This window comes from Palaemon carinicauda, chromosome 28, assembly GCF_036898095.1.
Source record: "Palaemon carinicauda isolate YSFRI2023 chromosome 28, ASM3689809v2, whole genome shotgun sequence".
NCBI lineage: Eukaryota > Metazoa > Arthropoda > Malacostraca > Decapoda > Palaemonidae > Palaemon > Palaemon carinicauda.
Window position 1 is genome coordinate 48503176 of NC_090752.1, and position 13134 is coordinate 48516309.

The following is a 13134-nucleotide window of genomic DNA, read 5'->3' on the forward strand; positions in this document are numbered from 1 at the left end:
GGATAATTTGTTTGATGTCGGCTGCCCCCAAAAATTGGGGGAAGTGCCTTGGTAAATAGAGTGACTAGAATCTATCTACAATGGTTATCAGCATTAGTTAGAAATAATTAGATGCGCTTTGAGAGGGTCTTTCGAATCTGAACAATACAGTAATCTTTCTGAGGCCCTCCAGAAAGAACAAGACTTTACTTGGAGAAGAAGTTAGATTAGGTATGGCAACGGGCCAAGTAGGAACAGAATGTCCCTTTACAAGTCTTCAAGGAACTGAATTTTAAGAAAGGAAGCTAGCAATGTTAAAACCCAGCCACTGAGGGGGGCAAGCCAGCCTCAACTTGGTGCCCGTCCCAAGCCAGGGTAAATGGGGAGGGTTGGCATCAGGAAAGTCAACAGGCCATGAAAAATTAGCCAAAACCAATAAGGCCAGTGGAGATTGTGAACATCGACCCCACATAAAAGTGGTGATCTGGGGTCGGCAATAAACCAGAATACAAGCAGGATGGAAGAATCTGAAAAAAGTGCGTGGAGTACTATGTGACAAGAAAATAGGGTTTAAGTTGAAAGGTAAAATACACAGGACCGTCGTGAGACCGGCAATGATGTATGGAGCGGAGACGTGGGCAATAAAGACAACAAAAACGATGTGGCAGAGATGAGAATGTTGAGATGGATGTGTGGGGTGACAAGAAGAGATAAGATATGGTATGAAGGCATTAGGGGTACCACAGGAGTTGGAAAACTATCAGATAAGATTGAAAACTATCAGATAAGATTAAAAAAAATAGACTGAGGTGGTATGGTCATGTCATGAGGAGAGATGAACAGTATATTGGGAGGAGGGGGATGGAAATGGAGGTACAGGGAACGAGAAGGAGAGGGAGACCAAAGCGAAGGTGGATGGACTGTATCAAGGATGACCTTCGATCAAAGGGATTAACCGGTGATGAAGTGTGGGACAAGAGGTAGATGGAGAAAGCTGGTTAGAAATATCGACCCCACAAAAAAGTGGGATAAGATGCAGAAAAAGAAAGAAAAAGCAGCAGCTAGCAATGTCAAGAGCTTATGAAGCTTATATTTTTGCCGATTTTGTAAATTGTCCAAAGGGGGACTATTGTCACTGCTCATCCGTACTATATTTTCCCCTGAATTAGCTAAAGGCTTTATTTGCTTTGAACTCAATAGGCAACCATAAAAATATTTTGTGCAAGAGGTAGCACTAGAGATTCCTCCCAACAGTTACTTTAATCACAGTATTGCACCCTTAACATAATACAAAGGGAATGGAAATACTTATTTCCAAGAAAATATTAATGGAAAACTCATTTAAGTAATTGCTAACAAAACCTGGTCACTAAATCTTAATGCGTAGTAATAAGCAAACAATCTGGAGAGGTTAGATCGCAACCAAAGACAGAAACCAAAGTTGCGCTGGCTTGTCAGTTACCACTAGAAGGTTACCGCCTTTACTAAAGGCGCCTTAACAGGAAAGAGAATGTCAAATTTTAAAAATGGTTGAAACTTCAATTTAAAAATGTTGAGTACTCAAACCTAATTATTGCAGTAAAGAAAACAAAGGCCCAGGCTCAAAGAAAGAGCGCGTGTTAGTATTGATAGCAACCAATTTTAGTGTAATATACTATATAGCAGTACTGCATAGTACATTAAAGTACCGAGTATTTTGCATCTAAAAGTGAAATTAGTCTTGGTCAAAATAAAAAATTCCACAACTGCAGGTGGTCTTAAATGGCAACAGAACACCACTAAAGCAGTCAACAGTTCACAGGAGTATGCAAATGAGCAACAAAACCAGGTAGTGATATAGATGCAGTTATTAATCAGTGATGTAAGCTTAGTAACAGGCAGTTAATGCCTAAAGATTTAATGATTATATAGTTTACCATCATACACAGGTGGACAGGCACCCGAGCAGCCGATACCTTGAAAACTGGCAGTACAGTTCATAGGGACATCACAAAAATATTCTAACACTAGTCAAACAATTTAAGAAACCTTCAAACAAGTACAAAGCTAGGAAGCGCCACCGAACATGCTTCAAGAGGCCTATCTCGAAGGCAAACTGCTAATTAAAAATTTGTCAGACAAAATCATTAGAAATTTCTATACGCAGGGACTAATTCTAAAAGTAAATAAGTACAATATACAGTATGTAGAGAAAGCCTTTAAATATAAATATCGAGATATAAATATTGAGATTTCTTATTAACAAACCTTTTGATTGTATTTTGGGTGCGGATTATTGGCCAACAGTCTTGCACCAGACTAGAACATTTGAAACCATCGTACTAAAGATTAAGAAAAAACAAAAAAAAACTAATGCTGTATGTCAATATAGTCATTTGATAAAGAGTTGGAAAAGCATGATGCTATAAGCGCAAGGTCTCCAACAGGGATAATACCCCAGTGAGGAAAGGAAACCAGGAAAAACTACGAGAAGTAATAACAATCCGACATTAAATTAATCCCATCATATATAAACTATAAAAACTTAGAGAAAACAAGAAATAGTGTGCCCGAGTGTACCCTCAAGCCATAAAGCCCAAGACAGTGGAAAACCACAGTCGAGAGGCTAAGGCACTAATAAGACTAGAACAATGGTTTGATTTTATAGTGTTTCTCCTAGAAGAGCTGTTTACCAGAGTTATCTACCCTTGCCAAGAGGAAAGAAGCCACTCAATTACATTGTAGTAGTTAAACCCTTTAGTTAAGAACTTTGATATCTCAAGAGTTTGGTGTATGAGGACAGAATGAATGTGAAAAGCATAGACCAGACTATTGTGTGTGTGTAAACAAAAATGAGCCATAACCAAAGAGGAGGATCCAATGTAGTACTGTCTTGCCAATCAAAGGATCCAGTAACAACAATAGCATGTCAACAGGTGGCTGGTGCCCTTAACAATCTACTACCTTTAGTGATTATATTCACTATATGGATAACCATTAATTCCCATTAAGTTATCTGTTGGCTAAATTTACACCTGTGGCTTTGGCACGAAGCTGCTGCACTAAGCACCATGAAGGGTACTGAAATTTAAAGCACTAAAATTTACCACTTTCTTCAATGGAAGGCCTCTAGCTGTTAACTGTAACCTCTAAAAAGAATGAGAGTCTGAATACACTGACGACGGGTTTGATTTGATAGGAATTTGAAAAACAATAAAGGGCTGGTGACTGGGAGGCAATTCAGCTTTTATGTGCAATGAATGTACACGTCGCAGTAAGAATAACCTTAAAGCTGGACATTAAAAATAGACTAGTGGAAATTAGTACAGAAAGCTAGGAAAAAAAAAACATTGTCTATAGAGGAGACAACTGATGGCTATGCCTCCTGTAGAGAAGGGGAGGATGAGTGAAGCATTCTTATTCATGTCTTTGGAAACTCAAGACACTGAAACCCCAGATTATTTCTAACATTTTCCCTATTTATGCTTCACAGAAGATTCTGATGGACTTCTATTCTGTACTTTCATACACTTAAAATTAGGTAGCCCGACCTCTAAAATGTGTCTCAATACTAGGTAGGCTGACCTCGAGAAAGTGGAACAATGAACATACCTCTAAACTTTAATAAACCCATTAGATAACTATACAACAAATTCAAAGTAATCCCATAATTGACCATGCTGATTAAACTCAATTCATCATTCACTCCAAGAAAACTAAAATCTGGTTTTGAGATGCCAACTCACTGGTAGGGTAAGAAAGACCCAGTAAGAAAATATATCTAAGGTTGTGCTATTAACATTTTAGCTTATGAATATTGAAAAAGATGCCATGATAAATTAAATGACCAGCACAAATATGTTTAAGCTATACTTACCACACAAGCATCTTTTCCATAAGAACCCAAGATACACTTCTGGGAATCGGTATCCAAGATAAACTTGTCATCAAGATTCTTGATTGAAGCATACAATCTACTTGTACATTCCTTTTCTAATGCATAAGTAACAGAAACACTTTTCAAAATATTGCTTCCAAAGTTTGGCTGTAATGTAAAATTGATTAATTAATTAACAAAAAAGAAAACCCAATTAACAATTGCAAGTTATAACCAGGTAGAAAACTTTAAAAAGAAAACTTTAAACGAAACAAAATTTACCTTATAAACATCATCACCCCATCCTACGATGAAGCATTTGCTATGATCTTTAAGCTCATAACTCTCCAGTGGCAAGCAGATTGGGGCAATGTGAGGAGTTTTGTATGTGTCAACAGGCTCCATCATTTGTAGCAATGCAATATCATTCTTGTAAGTACTTGGGTTATACCTATGAAGTATGATAAAGATTTTGGACTTCACAAAAATGGATCCAAATCATCTATTTATGAATAACAGGATTATTGTAAAGTATATAGAGAAACTTTAAAATACCATAGAATCTTAAAACTTAGAGAGCATTAAAATTATACCTTGTATATATCTGTATATAGTAAAATTAGTTATCAAAAGTTGTAGTTGCAGTCCCCTGGGTTTTAAAGCAATACTTATTCTATAAAAGTAATCTGGCAGCATTTTTTTTGGTCTGCACTAGTCAAATGAGCAGACTAGAAATGGCTGAGATAATATTAAGATGTCTTTAGTATTTTGGCACAATTTAGTAAAATTAATAAAAAAAAATTATTGAAGACCATATGGTTGTCAACATCAGCTATAGATTTAGAGAAAAAGTACTATATAGCCCACATGACATTCAGCAAATTTATCTAATTGACCTTTACAAGTTTCATTTATTCACAAACCTAGTCTTGTGATAACCACCATCATAGTGGCTGCCAGAATGTGCAAGGTAAGAGTACCGAGGGATCTTTATTTTTGAAAAATTTCTAACCCAACTAATCAAGTAAAACACAATTAGTCAGGCTAGATCTCTTTAATGCTAGATTGTACTGTTTTTGCTAAATATTTCTCATCAGTCCTTGGTAGCTGGGATTGAGGATTTGGGAGAAGCTATACCCACCCGAGAGTCAACACTCATTTCCTGGCCCTACCCTGGGTGAGAGGCTAAACTGTTCTCTACCATTTGTGGCCAAGAAATATTTAGCAAAAGGTAAGGAGGTATATGTTGCGTTTATGGATCTGGAGAAAGCATATGATAGAGTTGATAGGGAAACAATGTGGAATGTGATGAGGTTATATGGAGTTGGTGGAAGGTTGTTGCAAGCAGTGAAAAGTTTCTACAAAGGTAGTAAAGCATGTGTTAGAGTAGGAAATGAAGCGAGTGATTGGTTTCCGGTGAGAGTGGGGCTGAGACAGGGATGTGTGATGTCGCCGTGGTTGTTTAACTTATATGTTTAATGAGTGGTGAGAGAGGTGAATGCTCGAGTGCTTGGACGAGGATTAAAACTGGTAGGCAAGAATGACCATGAATGGGAGGTAAATCAGTTGTTGTTTGCGGATGATACTGTACTGGTAGCAGACACAGAAGAGAATCTTGACCGACTAGTGACAGAATTTGGAAGGGTGTGTGAGAGAAGAAGTCGAGAGTTAATGTGGGTAAGAGTAAGGTTATGAGATGCACGAGAAGGGAAGGTGGTGCAAAGTTGAATGTCATGTTGAATGGAGTTACTGGAGGAGGTGGATCAGTTTAAGAACTTGGGGTCTGTTGTTGCAGCAAATGGTGGAGTGGAAGCAGATGTACGTCAGAGAGTGAATGAAGGTTGCAAAGTGTTGGGGGCAGTTAAGGGAGTAGTAAAAAATAGAGGGTTGGGCATGAATGTAAAGAGAGTTCTATATGAGAAAGTGATTGTACCAACAGTGATTTATGGATCGGAGTTGTGGGGAATGAAAGTGATGGAGAGGCAGAAATTGAATGTGTTTGAGATGAAGTGTCTAAGGAGTATGGCTGGTGTATCTCGAGTAAATAGGATTAGGAACGAAGTGGTGAGACTGAGAACGGGTGTAAGAAATGAGTTAGCAGCTAGATAGATATGAATGTGTTGAGGTGGTTTGGCCATGTTGAGAGAATGGAAAATGGCTGTCTGCTAAAGGTGATGAATGCAAGAGTTGATGGGAGAAGTACATGAGGAAGGCCAAGGTTTGGGTGGATGGATGGTGTGAAGAAAGCTCTGGGTGATAGGAGGATAGATGTGAGAGAGGCAAGAGAGCGTGCTAGAAATAGGAATGAATGGCGAGCGATTGTGACGCAGTTCCGGCAGGCCCTGCTGCTTCCTCCAGTGCCTTAGATGACCGCGGAGGTAGCAGCAGTAGGGGATTCAGCATTATGAAGCTTCATCTGTGGTGGATTATGTGGGAGGTTGGGCTGTGGCACCCTAGCAGTACCAGCTGAACTCTGTTGAGTCCCTGGTTAGGCTGGAGGAACGTAGAGAGTAGAGGGCCCCTTTTTTGTTTTGCTTCATTTGTTGATGTCGGCTATCCCCCCCAAAAATGGGGGAAGTGCCTTTGGTATATGTATGTATGATGTACTGTTTTAGTGTAACTATACAGCTAGATACTTAACAGAACCATTCAAACCAGCTTTCTAACTAACAAATGTTACTGGGTACAAGTTGCTCAAAAGCTCCAGTGATCTAGGAGAGACATCAGCCAGGTGTGCAGTAGTGTGGGAAAACCCTAAATGTCTTCAATGAAAAACCCAAGAAGTGTGTTGTATAAAACAATCCAAAGAATGTCAAATTAATATGGATAAAAATTTCATACTGGACCTACCAAGATATTCAATACTGTATCATTACTGAATAGAAAAAGTCAAGGGTGGTTGAACAGCATGAGAAAGTAAAGACAAAGATATGAAACTAGGGCAACCCCCTAGATGACTAGCAATTAAGTCTCTCAAACTTTTATGAGAGTTGAGTTTGGTAATAGTCAGCTTAATATAATTACCTTTATCACAATACACAATCTTACAACTACAGCACACCCACAAATTCTAAATTCTTGTTCAAAACCAAGATATATAGTGCACAAATGTTTGAAAGCCTAACCAAAAATATTACCTTATGTGCACTGAAAACTTTACTAACTTCCCGAAACAAATGGAATATTTAGGAGAGAAATCGTATGGTAGCCTATTGGAAAACTGAGAATCTGAGGCATTCAAGACCTACTTGAAGGGGGCCTACCCATTAAACCGGGTATAGGGAACAAAACTATAAAGCTTAAAATATTTCAAGAGCTCTGCATGACAATGAAGAATGATAGGAAAAATTAGTCAAAATTCCTCTTGCTTTCATAGTTATAAGTTTAGTAAAAGTAACTCTTAAGCCAAAAAAAGTTTCTGTACAAGAAAATATTGTAAATTTTGATAATTAGTAAATTTTGATAATTATTAAATTTTAATATCAAACAGTGATCAATAGCATCTGTAGAGATTCCTAGTCACAGATGGGATTATGAGCTTACACACCCCTCAGTACAAGCAGTATGTATATGAGCGAGAGAAAAAAATACCCTGCCACAGGAAAAGTAAGGGAGAAACAAAGAACCAAAAGATGCAGGACATTGTTCAAAGGGATCTTCAATTATGATTAAAATTATAATAAAGTTGGTGTATTAATACCTAAATAGGAATATAAAATTCATAAGCATGACTTGAGTCTTTCAAAAGGCAAATAAAAACTAAGCCAATATCTCAAAACTATACCTATTAGCCAAATTCTATCTTTTCCCTTATTTGTAAAGCTATAGCATTAAAATTTGATAAAAACTAGACAGGACAATGAAAAGACCTTTCCTCACCAATTTATAGGGATTATTGAACTAAAAAAAAATCCATATCTAGCAAATACTTAGAAAAAAAAAAACTTTAGATTGGAGATCCACATCAGGTCTATATATGGTAGTAATCTCTGGTCTATATCAAATACAAGGGAGATTTTTGAATTTGATAAGACTTTCGAGAAAAATCTCCCTAGTGTTGGAAGACCAAAGGTCATGGTGAAAATCATTTGTGGGTTAGAGATGTTCCAAGCCACCTTATCAAGTGGTATGAATGTCTAATTCCTGTCCTTGAAAAAAAAGCATTGGCCGGCTGGCACGCTACACCATAAGGTTTCCGATTGTACCCGTTTCATCAGTCCTTGGTAACTGGGATTGAGGATTTGGGAGAAGCTATACCCACCTGTGAGTCAACACGAATTTCCTGGCCCTACCCTGGGTGAGAGGCTAAACTGTTCTCTACCAATTGTGGCCAGCTTTAAAATAGCATTGCCTTTAGTTCAATTTCCATCCATGAAACACACCCTCTAGTTATAAAATTCTCAAAACTGTTTCTCATAGACTATAGAAGACTTTGTCCAGAACCAAAATATACAAATCTGTAGGCTACAAAAAACCTGTCAAACCGTACTTTCCTCTTCCTTTGAAAATGTGAAATACTTATACTAAGACTATCATTTAGACTATTTTAGAGATTTTGAAAGTATCCCACAACACAAAAGGTATCAATAAAAGATATTTAAAAATAGAGCAAATTAAGACATGTGGAAATCATAAAAGGAAAAAAATAGTTGATCATAAAATGAAAAAAATAGTTTGCTTTATTAAATTTCTCTAAGAGCAAATTAATTTGCATGAAACATACTGTACACTCATTGAAGGCAATGGTATCAGTGATAATTTTCAACAGAAGTAAAGTCCTATATCATTGTAGAGATATAATCATGATTTATTTGACCATACTTTACAATGAACAGGGTTGCTACCCAGTTTGATTTAAGTTATTTGCTACAAAATGGTTGGTTGGTTGAAGGTAATCTAGTTTTGGCACCAGATTAAGGCAAAATGTAAAGTTAAATATCTGCAGTAACTCGTGTTCCTATAAATAAATTTACCAAGTATTCTTTGGCATATCCCATAACTCATTCACTTCCAGACATTCTCTGAAGTTCCTTTATCAAATGGGGATATTTTGATCAGCAGATTCTTATAGAAAAGTTTCCTTTGAAACATGAAAGTTTGCCTTGATGCTAAAAACATTCAGGTTTCTTCCTCAGAAAACCTGTAATTCCAACACTTTACCGGCACACCCAACTGTCTGTTAGACTACTTTGCCATCTTAAGAAACTTCTCATGTTCTTATCTGTCCACTCCTTTATCCAACACAGACTCCTTTACAGTGACCTCTCTTTCAGCGCGGTAAATGGGTTCCAAAATCGGCCGCGCCACTTTAATTTCCATGAAGTACAGACACCATATTGATTTAATAGTCTAATATGTATTAGGACAATCTTTAAAACCCTCCCTGTACTGGATTAACAAGAGGGACAACTGTTGAGTAACTTCAGACAAAGTTTACAGTACCATATAGCAAGGAATAACTGTAGTACTTTAAGGAAACTGCACAAGTTTTTTTTTTTTTTTTTCTAAGAGTTACAAGTTCAAAGTTAACAACCACGGCGACATCACACATCCCTGTCTCAGCCCCACTCTCACCGGAAACCAATCACTCGCTTCATTTCCTATTCTAACACATGCTTTACTACCTTTGTAGAAACTTTTCACTGCTTGCAACAACCTTCCACCAACTCCATATAACCTCTCCAGATCCATAAACACTACATACACCTCCATCAACTTCTATGTTGATGGAGTGGTGAGAGAAGTAAATGCTCGAGTGCTTGGACGAGGATTAAAACTGGTAGAAGAGAATGACCATGAATGGGAGGTAAATCAATTGTTTGCGGATGATACTGTACTGGTTGCAGACACAGAAGAGAAGCTTGACCGACGAGTGACAGAATTTGGAAGGGTGTGTGAGAGAAGGAAGTTGAGAGTTAATGTGGGTAAGAATAATGTTATGAGATGTACAAGAAGGGAAGGTGGTGCAAGGTTGAATGTCATGTTGAATAGAGTTACTTGAGGAGGTGGATCAGTTTAAGTACTCGGGTCTGTTGTTGCAGCAAATGGAGAACTGGAAGCAGATGTACGTCAGAGTGAACGAAGGTTGCAAAGTGTTGGAGGCAGTTAAGGGAGTAATAAAAAATAGAGGGTTGGGCATGAATGTAAAGAGTTCTATGAGAAAGTGATTGTACCAACTGATGTATGGATCGGAGTTGTGGGGAATGAAAGAGATGGAGACAGAAATTGAATGTGTGGGATGAAATGTCTAAGGAGTATGGCTGGTGTATCTCTAGTAGATAGGGTTAGGAACGAAGTGGTGAGGGTGAGAACGGGTGCAAAAAATGAGTTGGCAGCTAGTGGATATGAATGTGTTAAGGTGGTTTGGCCATGTTGAGAGAATGGAAAATGGCTGTCTGCTAAAGAAGGTGATGAATGCAAGAGTTGATGGGAGAAGTACAAGAGGAAGGCCAAGGTTTGGGTGGATGGATGGACGGAGTGAAGAAAGCTCTGGGCAATAGGAGGATAGATGTGAGAGGCAAGAGAGCGTGCTAGAAATAGGAATGAATGGCGAGCAATTGTGACGCAGTTCCCGTAGGCCCTGCTGCTTCCTCCGGTGCCTTAGATGACCGCGGAGGTAGCAGCAGTAGGAGATTCAGCATTATGAAGCTTCATCTGTGGTGGATAGCGGGGGAGGGTGGGCTGTGGCACCCTAGCAGTACCAGCTGAACTCTGTCGAGTCCCTTGTCAGGCTGGGAGGAACGTAGAGAGTAGAGGTCCCCTTTTTGTTTTGTTTCATTTGTTGAGGTCAGCTACCCCCAAAATTGGGGGAAGTGCCTTGGTATATGTATGTATGCAAGTTCAAAGATTTTGCTATTTTCAAGTTTTTGTTGTTCCTAGACTAAAATACTCTTTACATGTATTAATATTTTAATGGATTTAATGAGAACTTTCAGTTGTTCATACATAGCAATTTTTCTAACATTTACTAGAAAATCCGCAATATAATCATTTATATACATGTATTGAAAAGTCCGAAGTTTAAAATACGTGACAGTTGAACCGCAAAGTAGCAATGGCTCTCTTAAAAAGATGTTCTTGTGCCATGCACTAATACTGTAGTTGCATGAGAAGGATCGCTTCCATTCTTAGTTCTGTAATTTTGAAGTGTCTGCATTTCACGTTTAGTTTCAAACCCTGACAAGCTTTGCTTCCGAGACAATTTTAAGTCATATCCAGCTGTTCATTAAACATTATCTTGTCAGGGTACCTTCATTACACAACGAAAGTGATAAAAACTGATAACCAATGAATTAGAAAAGTGATCAGATACCTCAAAATGGGTTTTGTAATATTTTCTTATTTTAATACCTTGACAACCTGCATTTTAGCATTAACAGGAACAGGTTTCCTGTACATTTAAATTTAATAAAAATAAAACCATCTTTCTATCACACATCTTTCCCAATATTTATACAAAGCAACACCCGATTCATACCAAACCAAGTATCATTCAAAAAAACTTATTCATTATCCTACATTTTCCTCAACTAAAAGAGTTGAAGATTTCAGCCACAGTTCAACCTATAATATATATTTGAATATTCTGAAATAAAATTCAATACTTACCCACTATGAATGAATACACGAGAGATTTTTCTCTTGATAGCTGGAAACAATTCTCCAGTTGTACCTTGCAGATTCCAGTCACCAAGGTGTGCTAGCAACTTATGAGGAAGTACACCTGAAATAGAGTTCTATTTAATTTCCCTTCAAAAAATTTACACTGAAAAACCAATAAATATGCCAAAAAAGTAGTCTTTATAACTCATCTTGTTTTTTTTTTTTGTTCTAACATTATCAGAGATTAACCATGGAATGATCAAAGTAATTCAGCTGTACTATTACTGAAGCAACTACCCTCAAAAAGGACTTAAAAATGGGAAATGCTTCCCCAAATTTCATTTAAAAGCAATTTTTTTTCCTTAATGCAGTAAACCTTTTTAAATGATCTATTGCAGAACTGCCACAATTACAAGTGGCTAAGAAGAAAAAATAATTGCTGTATATGGATTTATGTTAAAATCAATGAAGTGCCAAGTCTGTATTATCCAATTTTCCATACTAAATACTATACTCCACTGATTTTCGACTTCCTTGTATCTTAGTGTACAGTACAGTATATGGTTGGGAGACCTAAAAAGTCTCCCCCCACCTAAATTTCATCATGTTCTTTCATCCAAAATCTTGCCAGGCTTAGGTTTATTTAAAAAAAAAAAATTTCCACTACTCTATTACAGTGGAACCTCTACATACGAATATAATCCGTTCCAGAACCAACTTCGGATGTAGAAAATGTTCGGATGTCGAAACGAATTTTCCCATAAGAATACATTGAAATAGGATTAATCCGTGGTTGAGCCCAAAAACCTATGATAACTTCTTAATAAACTACTACACAATTTTCCCATGAGAATAATGAACACTAAATTAGATAATAGACATGTAAATAAGAAGAATAGACATGTAAATAAAAAGAATTAGCTGATAAATAAGAAACGGGTTTTTAGCGTCCCTTTACCTTAGAAACTCCAGCGCAGGTGTTGTTAGTCTTGCTACGCAGAGAGGAGACGGACGGGTGGCGAGGAGGTAGAGAGGTTAACTATGATAAACGTACACTACCGTAACTTACTCTAACTTACACTAAGTGAACTTTAACATAAGCTATTTTTTTTACATTTTCTTTTTTTCTTTTTGATGATTAATTTTAATCACTTTCACTCTCTACACTTAAAATTGATTGAATTTTTTTCTCTTCACTCTTTGCCGTTTTCTTTGAACCACTTTCTTCCTCTTCATCACGAGTTCGCTTCGTAGTTTTTTTTAAAGAAGCTATCGATAGAAAGTTGCTTGGTACAGCTTTTCAGAATGTTTCGAAAATAAGTTAGGGAAACATCATCAAACTGCGCAACTACACGACAAACCTGCAATTTCTTTGGATGGTATTTGTCGATGAAGTCTACCACGTCTTGATATTTTCCTAACACCTCTTTTATTTGCGCGGAACTTATTGCAAGTTCACTCATACGGACGCCACGCTCAGGCTTTTCAATAATTCCTTGCTTTACTTCTAAAGAGAGCATTCCCTTACTCCTTTTCTCACCACTACCACTACCACTTGCGAAACTAAGCCTTTTAGGGCCCATGATTTTCGTAAAATACCTTAAAAAGATGAACGTAAAAAATCACGATTAAAACAATTAATAGCAGAACGCACAGGGCACAACCACACAAAGCCAACGAGAACAGAGGACTGACCC

General features: G+C 37.4%; 2 protein-coding genes across 2 annotated transcripts in view; one reads left to right on the forward strand and one right to left on the reverse strand.

Moving 5' to 3' along the window:
* The window catches only part of Nt5b (5' nucleotidase B), a 434421-nt gene that overhangs the window by 259803 nt on the left and 161484 nt on the right, over positions 1-13134 (forward strand).
* Positions 1-13134, reverse strand: part of LOC137621566 (phenoloxidase-activating factor 2-like) — a 43281-nt gene that overhangs the window by 7072 nt on the left and 23075 nt on the right. Inside the window, exons 6-8 of the mRNA XM_068351966.1 lie at positions 11444-11558; positions 4118-4286; positions 3836-4003 (exon numbers count right to left, since the gene is read on the reverse strand). Coding sequence (XP_068208067.1) covers positions 3836-4003; positions 4118-4286; positions 11444-11558 — 452 coding nt within the window. The remainder of the gene's footprint in view (positions 1-3835; positions 4004-4117; positions 4287-11443; positions 11559-13134) is intronic.